At 41.0% G+C, this 14,845-nt stretch overlaps 2 protein-coding genes across 6 annotated transcripts in view; one reads left to right on the top strand and one right to left on the bottom strand.

Moving 5' to 3' along the window:
• LOC123511789 (ras-related protein Rab-32B-like) overlaps positions 1 to 11,784 on the bottom strand; it is a 28,643-nt gene extending 16,859 nt beyond the window's left edge. Inside the window, exons 1-2 of the mRNA XM_045267790.1 lie at positions 11,603 to 11,784; positions 10,753 to 10,882 (exon numbers count right to left, since the gene is read on the bottom strand). Of these exons, the coding sequence (XP_045123725.1) occupies positions 10,753 to 10,882; positions 11,603 to 11,687 (215 nt within the window). The 5' untranslated portion in view covers positions 11,688 to 11,784. The remainder of the gene's footprint in view (positions 1 to 10,752; positions 10,883 to 11,602) is intronic.
• Positions 11,785 to 12,099: 315 nt separating this feature from the next.
• LOC123511788 (ciliogenesis and planar polarity effector 2-like) overlaps positions 12,100 to 14,845 on the top strand; it is a 63,636-nt gene continuing 60,890 nt past the window's right edge. For 2 of the 5 annotated variants that reach the window (XM_045267784.1, XM_045267783.1), the window contains exon 1: positions 12,123 to 12,393. The gene's annotated coding sequence lies outside the window, so the exon portion shown is untranslated. Of the gene's footprint in view, positions 12,394 to 12,497; positions 12,604 to 12,886; positions 12,908 to 14,845 lie in introns of those variants that run through there. The other 3 variants (XM_045267785.1, XM_045267786.1, XM_045267789.1) reach the window with 3 other exon arrangements.

Raw genomic sequence — 14,845 nt, 5'->3', positions numbered from 1 at the left:
AGAAAAAGAAGATAAAGATAAAGAGAGAATTACAGGAAAGACAAATGCAACTACAGGAAAAACAAATGCAACTACAGGCAGAAAAGGAAGAGAGAGAATTTCAGTTACAACTTAAAAGGCAGGAGAAAGAGTCAGAAATTCAGGAGTTAGCCCTACGAAATGACGCTAAGTTTAGAGGGGAAGAAATAGATATAAAGAAAAAGTTAGCAAGCTTTAATCCTGCTACAGCTGCTCCGCTAGTTCCCCCTTTTGATGAATCTGATGTTGACGGGTCATTTCGCGCTTTTGAGAGCATTGCTAATAGGAATAAATGGCCCAAGGATCAGTGGGTGTCTCTCCTTGTCCCTAAGCTAGTAGGAAAAGCTTATAGGGTATACAACGGCCTTAGTGATGAGGTAGAATATGAAGAGATCAAAGGTAACATTCTAGACGCCTACTCTGTCACTTCTGATGGATACAGACAACAGTTTCGAAAGTATATGAAACCAGAGTCTCACACCTATGTTGAATTTGCTAGTGAGAAACTAAGACAATTTAAGAAATGGTTAGCCGCCCTTAACATTACCACCTTTTCGGAGTTGCTCAATCTAATGGTCCTGGAAGAATGGAAGAACAAGTTACCCTTTAATATTCTGAGGCATGTGGAAGAACGGGGAGAGAGTGATCTTATGTCTGCCGCTAAAGTGGCTGATGCATTTGCTTTGTTGATGGGATCCCTGGGTAGTAGAGGTCGTGGTTCACTATCTAATGTTAGGTCCTCCTTTGGGGAAGGTTTTGGGGGCGCAGGTGGTAAGCCGACCGGATTCTCGCCAAATGCATATAATTCCCCCTACTGTAAGAAACCAGGACACACGATCCAAAAATGTAGACACCCAAATTGCAAGGCCTCTCAACGTCAACTTTCTTTTGTGGCCCCTAAACCTAACACATTTGAGAACAAGAAACCAGTGGCCCTAGCTAACCCTGTCAACTCTCCTCTAGAACTTTATGACTCGTACATAAATCAAGGTAAAGTGTCCCTGACTGATGGTAAAGACAAGGCAATAAATGTCAAGGTTCTGCGTGATACAGGTGCTGCCCAATCCATCTTAAAGGAAGATGTCATCCCTAACATCAAGCAGGCTTTCACTGGGGAGAAGGTGATCCTTACAGGTCTCGAGTCACAGCTCTCCTATCCCTTGGCTAAAATTAGCTTACAGTGCCCTTTCATTTCAGGAGAGGTTGAGGTAGCCATTAAACCTGGTGAACTGCCAGTACCGGGGGTACATCTTGTACTGGGTAATGATCTTGCGGGTAACTTGGCTGTTCCAAACTTAATTGTTCTTGATTCTCCCTTAACAGAAAGTCCCACTAAGACCCTGGACGAAACATCCCCTCACTTCTTCCCAGTGTGTGCAGTCACCAGGTCTCTCCGTCCTTTCACCATCTCCTCCACCAATGATTGCCTCTACTGACAACTTGTACAATAACATCATTTCAAAGGAGAATTTGATTAATGCTCAGGAACAGGATCTCACTTTAGCTAAGATCAGACATGTTGCCAGTGAGACAAAGGATATGTCTAAATTGCCTGGTTTTTATTATCAGGAAGGAGTCCTGATCCATGCCTACAGACTTCCTGAATTGAAACAACTAGACACCTGGTCAGAAACACATCAAGTTGTCATCCCCTTGTCTGTAAGACCAGGCATTAAAGAACTAGCTCATGATGGATTGTCAAGTCATCTAGTCATCCAAAAGACCTACAAGAAGGCTCTTCAACATTTTTTTTGGCCAGGAATGAAAAAGGATGTGTCACACTATGTAAAAACATGTCACATATGTCAAATTGTGGGTAAGCCTAACGAACGCCTTGTGCCAGCTCCTCTGACGCCTATTCCAGTTCAGACGGAACCCTTCAAAAAGATCATTCTAGACTGCGTAGGGCCCTTACCCAAAACCAAACGAGGGAATCAGTATTTGTTAACCCTCATGGATCCCACTACCAGGTACCCTGAAGCATTCCCTCTTAAGAACATCACATCAAAGACCATTGTAAAACATCTAATACATTTCTTCACCTCGGTAGGAATTCCAAAACAAATTCAGTCTGACAAGGGTAGCAATTTCACTAGCAATTTTTTCCAACAGATAGTGAATGAGCTAAACATCGACCATGTAACCTCCTCGGCTTACCACCCTCAATCTCAAGGCTGTCTGGAGTGGTTTCACCAAACATTAAAATCCATGATGAAGAAGTATTGCTTGGAGCATCAAGGAGACTGGGATGAAAATATCTCTTTCCTTCTCTTTGCTTTAAGAGAATCTCCTCAAGATTCTTTAGGTTACTCCCCTTTTGAATTACTCTATGGTAGACAGATCAGGGGGCCTCTCAAAATACTCCTTCAAGCCCCAGTGTGTCTGACTACATCAGTAACCTTAAGAATAAAATCAGTGAAGTCAGATCTTTTGCTAAATCAAACTTCCTCAAATCTCAAACTAAAATGCAACAGAATTCTCTTCCCAAATCTGTCATGAGAAGTTTCAAACCAGGAGACAAGGTTTTACTTTTTCTCCCTATCCAGGCAATGCTCTTCACAGTAAGTTCATGGGACCTTATGTTGTGGATCAAAAACTAAGTCCATTAAATTATGTGGTCCACACTCCTGACCGTCATAAGGATTCCCAACTAGTTCATATTAATCTAATGAAACATTACCACTCCAGAGAACCAGAGGACGACTTGTCTCGCACTGTACCTGTATGTCTGGTAAGGAAGGAGTCTGGTCCTGTGCCCCCCAAAGAAGAGTCCAACATCGAATTCCTCTTCTCGTCACCTAAAGGATGCCCTCAAACAGTCAAATCATGTCCAACCTTGATGAGGTGTTTCTTTCCTTAACACCTTCACAACAGTCTGATCTTAAAAAGTTATTGCTAGACTTTTCAGAAATCACAGGTGACCTTCCAGGACTTTCTAATACTATCCAACATGACATAACATTAATATCTAATGACATCAAGCCTATAAGACAACCAGCCTATCGCATTTCACCCATTAAAAGAGACTTGATGAAAAAAGAGGTAGACTATCTGCTCTGTCATCACCTTGCAAAACCTAGTATATCCCCCTGGGCTTCTCCCTACCTGTTAACATCTAAGCCAGATGGTAGTAGTCGATTTTGCACCAACTACCGGAAATTAAATAAAGTGATGGTGCCAGACTCCTACCCATTGCCCTTGATAGAGGACCTATACTATGAGTAGCCAAATTTGTAACCACTATAGACTTACTTAAAGGTTACTACCAGATTCCCCTCTCGGACGAGGCCCGAATAATATCCACCTTCATCACCCCCTTCGGACTATACCAATACACAGTGATGCCCTTCGGCTTGTCTAATGCTCCCGCCACCTTCCAGAGGGCTAGAAATTACATCACCCAGGACTTGGAGGGAACATCTGCATATCTGGACGACCTGGTGGTGACTTCGGACGACTGGGTGACACATCTGACCCGTCTTCGGAGGCTGATGGGTCGGTTGCAGGAAGCTGGGCTTACAATCAACCTGGCCAAGTCCACCTTCAGGAAGTCTACGGTGGTCTACCTGGGACATGTGGTGGGGGAACGGCAAGGTACGCCCCAAGAGAGCTAACGTGGAGGCCATCCTTGGCTTCCCTGTCCCTACCACCAGGAAAGCTCTCATGAGGTTCTTGGGGATGGCTGGTTTCTACAGAAGATTCTGTAGGAACTTCTCCACCCTTGGCGCCCCCCTGACGGACCTTATCAGCACTTCCGTCCCCTTCCACTGGACCCCGACCTGTGACCAAGCCTTCCAACACCTCAAGGCGTTCCTCTCCTCAGAACCAGTGGTCTGGACGCCGGATCACTCCCGCCCCTTCCATCTACAAGTGGACACGAGTGGAGTTGGAGTGGGTGCTGTCCTACTACAAACGGACCCCACAAGCGGCATCCTCCATCCCATCGCCTATCACTCCGCCAAGCTGAAGAAACATCAACTCAACTACTCCACCATCGAGAAGGAGGCTCTGGCACTCGTACTGGCGCTCCGACGTTTTGAGTGCTACCTTCATCCTGGTCCTGAAACTACGAAGGTCTTCACCGATCACAATCCTCTGGCCTTCCTTCACGCCATGAAGAACCGAAACCAACACATTCTTAGGTGGGCCTTGTTAACTCAACCCTTCAACTTGGAAGTCCACCATATCAAGGGGGTGGACAACATCATCGCCGACGCCTTATCAAGATCTCCTGTCTCACCTCCTTCATGAGCCCATTACGGAGGTCTTAGGGGGGAGGAAATGTTACGGCCCGCCCGTAACATACGTACTCCACTACCATCACCTCCTCCGCTTGTTACCTCACTCGCCACCTCTCCGCCTCACCTTCCACGCCACCGTCTCATGAACCATCCACGTCACCGTTTCATGAAGCCCCGCTACTGTCCCGAAGTTGGATTCACGCGGCCCCATTCGACTCAACCAGAAGTGTTAAGCCAGCTCTTGGCTTTCTGGAAGTCAGTTGAGGTCCAGGCCTCAACCAGTGAACACAACGCCTCTTGGGTCTACCGTGGGATCAACCATCACCCAGCACTTCACCACTGCGACACCGCATAAGTATCATTTCCCCTCGTCCCGTGTTTTCCACATTGCCTCCATATAGGATTAGGATTATTGTTAGGTATTAAGTTGGGTTCTTTATTGTTGTATTTATTTCTGTGTTATATGTATATGTGTATGTCATTTTCCTGTGTTTCATGTTACATATCTGTGTTTCATGTTTCATGTTACATCTATGTGTCAGTTTCATTATGGGTTATCAAAATAGCTTTTTAAAGTGCCCCCTTTGCATTTCCTCACCAGTTGAACCTGCAGTGTTTTTTTTTTTATTGTTATTGTTCACCGGCTCCCCGATGCCAATCTTACCCATTTAACCGGTGAACGTAACAATTCTTATATATAGGCACAATGTCAGCTCTTTTCCACTCTTTCGGGACTAATCTTGTTCGTATGGAGGTTTCCACAATATCAAATACGGGGTTCAACAACTGATCCTTACATTCATTTAGCAACCTCCTAGATATGCCATCAGGCCCCATTGATTTATCAATATCCAGATTGCTTATAATTTTCCTTACATCTTCCTTAGTAACCATGATGTCCTGCATTTGCTTTATTTCCGTAGGCCTTCCTCCCATAAAATGCTCCTCCTTTGTAAACACTTTGCAAAAGTTGTCGTTCAAAATTTCAGCTATATCTCCAGCATCCTCATATACTTCTTCCCCATTTTTTACCTTTTCTATTGCCTCCCTTATATTTAGTTTTCCATTTATGAATTTGTAAAACATTTTAGGGTCACTATCACAGTTTTCCACCACTCTCTGTTCATATATTCCTTTTATGCTGTTCTCCTTACTTCAACATATCTATTCCTTGCTGTTTTGTAAACTTCTCTTGATAATACATCACTATTTTTCTTAAGTTTCTTCCATGCCTTTTCTTTGTTCTTTTTTGCTTTTTCACAATTTCTATTAAACCACTGTTTATTATTTAAAGTCTTCTTTCTGTGATATGGCACAAACTTATTCACAGCAGAGTTATATAAATCCATAAATTCATCGTATTTCAATTGCATATCCCTTTCCTGGTATACCACGGACCAGTCAATTTCATTAAAGAACTCCCTTATATGATTATAATTTGCCCTAATATAATTTAATTTTTCCTCCCTGCGTTCCACAATCTTATTCGTGCTTAATTCTGTATCCAGCTCAAAGCTTAGGACATCATGGTCGCTTTTCCCCAAGGGACATTCATGTTCAATTTCCTCTTTTAGAGAGATGCCCCTGGTAAATACCAAATCCAATCTTGCTGCAACATCTTGTCCCCTGCACCTTGGTGATCTCACCCACTGTGTCATCAAGTTATTTGTTGCTACATTTAACAATTCCTCTGCCCACTCACCACTGTTCACCACTTCGTGGTCCTCCCACACTATTTCTTTACAATTAAAGTCCCCAACTATCATCACTCTATCCTTTCTGATGAGTTCTTGCTTCATTCTGTCTAGAGTATTTCTTATCACCATTTGATACTGTTCATATTCCCAAGCACTGGTTCTGGGTGGTATGTATACTGTTATAATATTAATGTCCCTCTTACCATCTGTTATAAGCATACTTATCACTTCCTCATTTCTCTTACTATAGTTCACCTCCTTCACTTTCAGATCTTCCTTAGTAAGAACCATTATACCACCACCTCCTTTATTTTTTCTATTATTTCTCCATACTTTGTAGTGTTTTACAACAAACCAATCTAGCTTTATTTCGGGCCTTAGCTTTGTTTCCACCACACACATTATGTCCGGTTCATTATTTCTTAGGTAATCCATACATTCTAGCCTCTTAGACAGAAATCCATCTATATTCATGAAAGTCACTTGAATTCCATTCCTAGTCTCTTTCTTCCATGTAATGTCTATTCCATCTGTTTTATCCACCACTTCTTTAGCCTCCCATTTCTCATCCTCCAAAAAAACTTGGTCTTTTCCTCCTCTGTTTTTTCGTCATTCCTCTCTCTCACTTCAGTTACAAGCTCTTTCATTTTCATTCGTTCATCCTGTGACATATTTCTTCTTATGTAAATTTAAAATCTTTTGGTTTCCTCAGAGTCATTAAGTTTCCAAGCCCTCCTCAGCAAGGCCTCAGCTGCCACCTGAGACTTTAATTTCAATTTTAATGGTCTATTCTTGCCTTCCTCAAAAGCTCCTGAATGTGATAGTAATGCTGTCATGATTTCATTACATTCTTCATAGAGTTGCATTCAAAATGTCATACAGGCCTTATTTCAATTTTTTTTTTTTAAATGTGCTTTGGCATGGACATAGGTACTTGAAAGATGCCTAAAGAAACGTAGAGAACGCTTTCTTTTCAATTTCATCATACGTCATGAGATATGATTTTTAAAGTTTTTGCATTTCACATCATCAAAACAGAATGAAAAGTTGTTATTTTGGCTCATTAAAAACTTTCTAATCACTTTAGGGAAAAACAGGTCAGGCAAAATGTTACCCCAATCCCTGACAATAAGTACACCAAGTTTGAGGCAACATGTATAATGGTTGATTTTATACAGTTTTTTGTATCTTGAAAAATCATAATTTGAGATACAGCTCTTTAAAGTTTTAAAAATTTAGCACTCTTGTTATATTTTTATTAAAATTAATAGATTCATTATATGTTGTGTATTGATCTATAGAGAAACTGCACACAAAGAATGATCAAATTATTCCCATATTTACTACTTCATTTTGGGAACCTTGTGGTAACACTATCAGAATTCCTGGCTCTGATTTTAGGTGCCTTTACCATTAGATTTAGCTCACTGGGAGGGGGGGTGTCCTAAGAATGCTGCTTCATAGAATTATGGTTTATTTTAAGTCAGTAGGCACCTTCCCTGTTCTCCATGAGACAATTCTCTCCAAGAACAACACCCTACTCGTTTTCCTGACCGTCTTGGAGACACGCCCAACATTCTTGATCTCTTCCTCACCTCTAACCCTTCGGCTTATGCTGTCACCCTTTCATCTCCGTTGGGCTCCTCCAATCACAATCTCATTTCTATATCTTGTCGTATTTCTCCAATCCCTCCGCAGGATCCCCCAAAGCGAAGGTGCCTCTGGCGTTTTGCCTCTGCCAGTTGGAGGGATCTGAGGAGGTATTATGCTGATTTTCCCTGGAATGATTACTGCTTCCATGTCAGAGACCCATCTCTTTGTGCTGAACGCATAACAGTGGTGTTAGTGTCTGGCATGGAGTCGTACATTCCTCATTCTTTTTCTCAACCTAAGCCTTCTAAACCTTGGTTTAACTCAGCCTATTCTCGTGCTATACATGATAGAGAGGTTGCCCACAAAAGGTACTTGAGCCTTCCATCTCCTGAATCTCATGCACTTTATATCTCTGCCCGGAATCATGCCAAGTCTGTTCTTCAACTTGCTAAACACTCTTTCATAAATGGAAAATGTCAAAATCTTTCAAACTCAAACTCTCCTCATGACTTCTGGCATCTAGCCAAAAACATCTCAAATAACTTCACTTCTTCATCTTTCCCTCCTTTATTTCATCCTGATAGCACCACTGCCATCTCTTCTGTCTCTAAAGCTGAACTCTTTTCTCAAACCTTTGCTCACAACTCCACCTTGGACGATTCTCCTTCTCCCTCTGACTATTTCATGTCTACAATCAAAATTCTTCGTAATGATGTTTTCCATGCCCTTGCTGGCCTAAACCCTCGGAAGGCTTATGGACCTGATGGGGTCCCTCCTATTGTTCTCAAAAACTGTGCTTCCGTGCTTGCACCTTGTTTGGCCAAACTCTTCCAACTTTGTCTATCAACTTCTATCTTTCCTTTCTGCTGGAAGTTTCCCTACATTCAGCCTGTTCCTAAAAAGGGTGACCATTCTAACCCCTCAAACTACTGTCCTATAGCTTTAATCTCTTGCTTGTCTAAAGTTTTTTAATCTATCCTGAATAGGAAGATTCTCAAGCATCTGTCACTTCACAATCTTCTGTCTGATCGCCAGTATGGCTTCTGTCAAGGTCGCTCTACTGGTGAAACTTTTGCTGTAGCATCAGACATATCAAAAGCTTTTAATAGAGTCTGGCATAAAGCTTTGATTTCAAAACTGCCCTCCTACAGTTTCTATCCTTCTCTCTGCAACTTTATTTCAAGTTTCCTTTCTGACTGCTCTATTGCTGCTGTGGTAGATGGCTACTGTTCTTCTCCTAAACCTATTAATAGTGGTGTTCCTCAGGGTTCTGTCTTGTCACCCACTCTCTTTCTATTATTCATTAATGACCTTCTTAACCAAACTTCTTGCCCTATCCACTCCTACGCTAATGATACCATCCTACATCTTTCCACGTTCTTTCAGAGACATCCAACCCCTCAGGAAGTCAACAGATCACGCGGGAACGCCACGGAATGCCTGACTTCCAGTCTTTCTAAGATTTTCGATTGGGGCTGAGAAAATCTAGTAGTTTTCAATGCCTCAAAAACTCAATTCCTCCATCTATCAACTCGACACAATCTTCCAGACAACTATCCCCTCTTCTTTAATGACACTTAACTGTCTCCCTCTTCCACAATGAATATCCTCGGTCTGTCCTTTGCTCATAATCTTCACTGGAAACTTCACATCTCATCTCTTGCTAAAACAGCTTCTATGAAGTTAGGTGTTCTGAGGCATCTCTGACAGTTTTTCTCGCCCCTCCAACTGCTTACTCTGTATAAGGGCCTTATCCGTCCCTGTATGGAGTACTCTTCGCATGTTTGGGGGGGGTTCCAGTCACACAGCTTTACTTGATAGGGTGGAATCGAAAGTTCTTCGTCTCATCAACTCCCCTCCTCTCACTAACTGTCTTCAGTCTCTTTCTCACCGCCGAAATGTTGCATCTCTTTCTATATTTTATCGCTATTTTCATGGTAACTGTTCTACTGATCTTGCTAACTGCATGCCTCCCCTTCTCCTGCGGCCACACTGCACAAGGTTTTCTTCTTCCTCTCATCCCTATTCTGTCCAACTCTCTAATGCAAAAGTTAACAAGTACTCTCAGTCATTCATCCCTTTCACTGGTAAACTCTGGAACTTCCTCCCTGCATCTGTATTTCCGAATTCCTACAACTTGTCTTCTTTTAAGAGAGCAGTATCCAGGCATTTGCTCCCCTAATTCTGGCTGACGTTTTTGGCACTTTTTGCACTTTTTAGAGACCCAGCACTCAAGTGGCGCTTTTTTTACTTTCTTTTTTTTTTTTGCCCTTGGCTGGCTGTCTTCCCTACGTAAAAAAGAAAAAAAAAATTTGTTTCTAATCAAAATCGGTGCTTCCAGGTATTTACATTTTTCCCTCTGCATTCCTCTTCTCCTCCTCATGTATTTTTCTCATTTTCTTTTCCTTGATTTCATCTTCTTAGCTTCTGCTATTGAAAGTAATATCCTCTTCCTGCTGTGCTGTGCCAAATGCCTCAGCTTCACCTGCCACTGAGTCATCATCTCTTCTCTCTTTTTTCTTCATCCCTCACATCTTCCTCAGCTGCTGTAACCTATTTTGTTTATTCCCCATGTCGCAGTAGGATGATCAGCAGAGAAAAAACGTAAGAGAGTCTGCAAGCAGGAGTATGACATAACCTCTCTCTTCAGCTTTCTGTCACACTAGGGTGCTGTATGGCATGGCAGGAAGGAGGTAAGAAATATGAGGGGTGGAGCCTCACCACAGAGACCAATATTAGAGGTAAAATGACACGGGAAAACAGGCAATATACTAAAATGCTTAGAGTGTTTATTGCCCCATGCCCACCTCGTGGTGTACACCACTCATGTCATTTTAAACATGTCAAAATGAGTGTTGCCATATGCATAGCCCCATGATTTATATACCATATAAATTCTGAATATTTTTCCTAAAATATTCTGCAGGAATTGAAAGAAGTGATTTTCATCATAATTTACTATTTCTCAACCACAGCATGCCATTAAGCTGTACTGTGCCTGGGTGACGGGTTTCATTGAACTACACTGATTTCTAAACTGTGTAGGTAAAAACCATTCATGTGAAGTGATCCTTTTATGCTAGTCTGACCATGGTAAAATACAGAGTAATGTGATATGAAATATACCTTTAATATATAAAACCCAGATTCTGAATGAATTTCATGGCAAGTCAATAGGAAAAATGTTAGGAGTTTACACTTACCAAAGCTGGACTGTAACTTTGGTCTTGGCATCCCAGTCCAGGGTTTTCACTGCAAAGTCCACACCAATGGTTAGTTTGTAGTAAGGGCTGAAGTGACCCTCTGTGTACCTTCTGATGACTGCAGTTTTCCCTGAAAGTATAGGACACAGTATTGCATAAAGTACAGGACATCTCTAAGTTTGTATGGAAAAGACCCTCAGATTTATAAATTATCTAAGAAGAGGATAAAATAGCCATGAGTGATTGTCACTGGTGACTGAACCATGGCAGGACATTCAAGGTAAATGGAACAGCAATGAGTCAAAATTAGGCTATAAGAGATCAAAGCATTGAGGGGATAATAGTTAACCATGACAGTATTAATGAATTGGGAAAAATTAGTGAAGTAAAAAAAAAAGTAGTAATACTACAAGATCAATAATAAAACAAGCACTCAAAAAACACCTGGAATTTGAAAAAAAAAAAAAATGGGGGAAATATGTTATGTGCCAAGGCTCCTCATATATCTACCTAGTTGGGCAGTTCTAAAAAATTTAAGACGTAAGAGCCATTAATCGAAGAAATATGTCTCGATCAGTCCTCTTGCGTAAGAATACAAGGTATCCAGATGCTTATAAGTGAAGATGACAATCTGTCACTACACATCAAGTCTCTATATGTTATTAACCCTACATAATCAATGCATAACGAGTGTCACCCACGCCTCATTCACTATCATTCAGCTCTCACCACGGCCTGGCCATTAGAGGCTGGGAGAAAACATTGGTGATGGGCGGTTACTGGCAAAAGAGCCCTCTTCCTCCCTTATCATAATACCTCCGGATTGCAAATTTCTATCGTCTACACTTACCCACGCCGAACTCCCCGATGACCAGCACCTTAAACTGTAACTCCCTGGGCACTGTGCTGTGTTCCAGGGGGGCGACAGCAGTCATCCTGGAAGCGAAGTAGCGCGGCAGCCACAGCAAGTTCCTGGAAGTCCAGTCATGTGAGGAGCATTTGTCTGCATCCCAACTCCATCCCCTGGCTACTGTAGTGTACGCATCATTATTTAGCCTTTTTTGTTTGTTTGTTTGTTTGCTATCTTTCTTTTGTATTCAAGCTTCCTACTGTTTGTCATTAATACCATTTACACCCTATAGTAAGATAGTAAGATTTTACCTCGGTGAGTGACACCCATGTATGCAATTTAATCCCCCTCTCAAGTAGTTAAGATCTCGGTTATCAATACATCGTTTGAATAATATTTTACAACAAAAACTAATCATGACAAGTTTTAAGGTTAATAAAAAAAAATTCAATGAAACTGATCCTGACATTATCATTACGTCGAAGTTGACGTCAGAGTGAGGAGGCGAGACGAGTCTTTGTTTACGGGAAGTCACCTGTTCTACCTGCGTCTTGGCGGGCGGGAGGGGGAGGTAGCGAGGTACCGTGAAAACAATGATTAGATTAAAAGTTTGCGTTTGACTGCTGACTGCTTCTCTTGCTACTCGAGTACACGTTTATCTTATATAGTGTACATGTGTTGAAGGGACTTTAATCTCAGCCTGTTTTACGGGAGAACGCTGGAGATGGACAACAAATGGAAGGGAGGCGGGGCTTGTCACCTGCTGTTAACCTTGATGCCTTGATAATAAGGTATTTGTGATTATATTAGCAAGGTTATAACAGAGTGTTCAAAAATGGAATTTTCATAATTCAATTAACAATATATTGGTGCTGCTACTTAGTAACCTTTGTAGAATAGTGACAGTAAAACTGCAGAATAAGGCCTTCCCTTTCGCTACCACCCACGGCCCCCTGAAGAGACGGCCGCTCCAGTGGGGGTAGACGACGTAAAAAAAGAAGGTAGGGACACTAGCTCGCGGTAAAGGCCTAAGTGGGTGTGTGAGGTCCGACCTTGAATTCCTTTCCTTTCTCGTCCTCCCCCCATACGCTCTGTCTTTGTTGCCATTTTATTTATCTAATTATATATTTAGAGAATAATACTGTAGGTGCAAGAAAATTTTTTTGTACTAATAGTTGCTTACACACACAACTGCATAAAAGAAATTCTCTCTCTCTCTCTCTCTCTCTCTCTCTGATGATAATAATAATAATACAACTGCAGGCCATAAGACGGCAGGACTTAATTCCTACAAAGCACAGCAGAGTAAGTAACTGTTTTAGTTTTCTTCTCTGTATTCTAGTATTTCCTCTGTTTTCTATATATTTCTATGTATTTCTTCTATGTTTTCTATGGGGAAAACTGTCTTCTTTCTCTATCTCCAATGGGGAAAACTGTATTTCTTCTCTGTCTTCTATGAGTAACACTGTATTTCTTCTCTATATTCTATGGGGGAAACTAGATTTTTCTAGTATATATATATATATATATATATATATATATATATATATATATATATATATATATATATATATATACTAGAAGAAATCTAGTTTCCCCCATAGAATATAGAGAAGAAATACAGTGTTACTCATAGAAGACAGAGAAGAAATACAGTGTTACTCATAGAAGACAGAGAAGAAATACAGTTTTCCCCTTTGGAGATAGAGAAAGAAGACAGTTTTCCCCATAGAAAACATAGAAGAAATATATAGAAATATATAGAAAGCAGAGGAAATACTAGAATACAGAGAAGAAAATTAAAACAGTTACTTACTCTGCTGTGCTTTGTAAGCACAGCAGAATGAAGTTCTGCCATCTTATGGCCCGCACCCATTTCTTTAATTCTTCATTGTGTTGTGGGAAGGAAAAGACACTCACTTTTGGACTGTTTGGATAATTTCCATTGCACTTTGGAACACAACACATGTATGGCATTGTAAGCACCTAAAAAGTTCACAGCAATAATATCCTGAAGCTTGTTTTCTGCCTTAACATTCACTGAGCGCAGTGCCGACAGACCATGACCTCTCTCTACAGCTGCCTTTTTCATCACTACTACTTACCTACTTGACCTGACGCGCCACCCCACTGTCCCCCCCATGGGTGTGGCCCTCTCTTCAGGGGGCCGTGCACCACCCCGCTCCTCAACACCAACAAGCTTAGCGACCTGTTGGAAAAGTGGGGTTTTCCTGAGGACTAGGGAATGCCAAAATAGATCAAATTTTGCAATTTCAAAAAAGATATAATAGGCCTCAATTGGGTAAAGTGGAAAAAAAACCTAGAATTCACAAAAATACTTATGAAATCTAACCTAACTAAACCAAACCCCAAATCTAACTTAATCTATCCTAACCTAACCTAGTGATGGGTCTCCATCTCTTGTCTTTCCAATTCCCAATCAGTTACAAATCTAATAAATTGATATAGGTTATGTGAATAGTTATTTTATGTATTAACACACATGTACCAGAAGTGTAAGAGGTGGAAGAGTGAAAAGTCCAGCAAGCCAAGATTACAATCAGAGCAGCAGTTTTCCATGATAGGTCTGACTGGCTCATGCTGCATGCACCCAAGGATGAATGGGCAAAGAAATTGTAACTGTGATTGAGAAACAGTAATTGCTTATCTAAGCAAGATGTATATTTAACAGTGTCATATGCTCTTATAGTATAAGAAGCATATAATCATATAAAAAAATATAAAAAATCTGACAAAGTAACTTTTAGTTTGAGTCAATTCAAGTTTCAAAGCACTGCCCTGAGTGAACACAGTCCTTCCACATATCAAAATTCACAGACTTATAACATAGTAAGAATGCTACATAAACTTTAAGTGTGGTGTGCATAGGGTACAAGACCTAATTCTGCAGATTAACCATAATGACATGTAGTTATGCACCATGCCCTACCCAAATAAGGATAATCTAAATGTAGCTTTTAATTTGCCATCTAGACTTGATACGAATGACTATGTTTGGCATAGGGTATATTGAAGTGTTGCTTTATCTATTTACTTATGTAATAAGAATAATGGCCACACGATTCTTTTTTTCTATCTCTTCCAAGAAAGCAGTGGTCTTTTATATTCTTCTGGCAAGATTCAGATTGTGCCTAGTCTCTGCTTATTTGTTTGGTACAAATTCTGATTATTCAAGCATGAGATTTTGCTCTGCCTGTCCTGCCTCTCATTTGTGATGGACAT

This window comes from Portunus trituberculatus, chromosome 32 (assembly GCF_017591435.1).
Source record: "Portunus trituberculatus isolate SZX2019 chromosome 32, ASM1759143v1, whole genome shotgun sequence".
NCBI lineage: Eukaryota > Metazoa > Arthropoda > Malacostraca > Decapoda > Portunidae > Portunus > Portunus trituberculatus.
The sequence above is the reverse complement of the archived record's forward strand: the minus strand, read 5'-3'. Positions and strand labels throughout refer to the sequence as shown.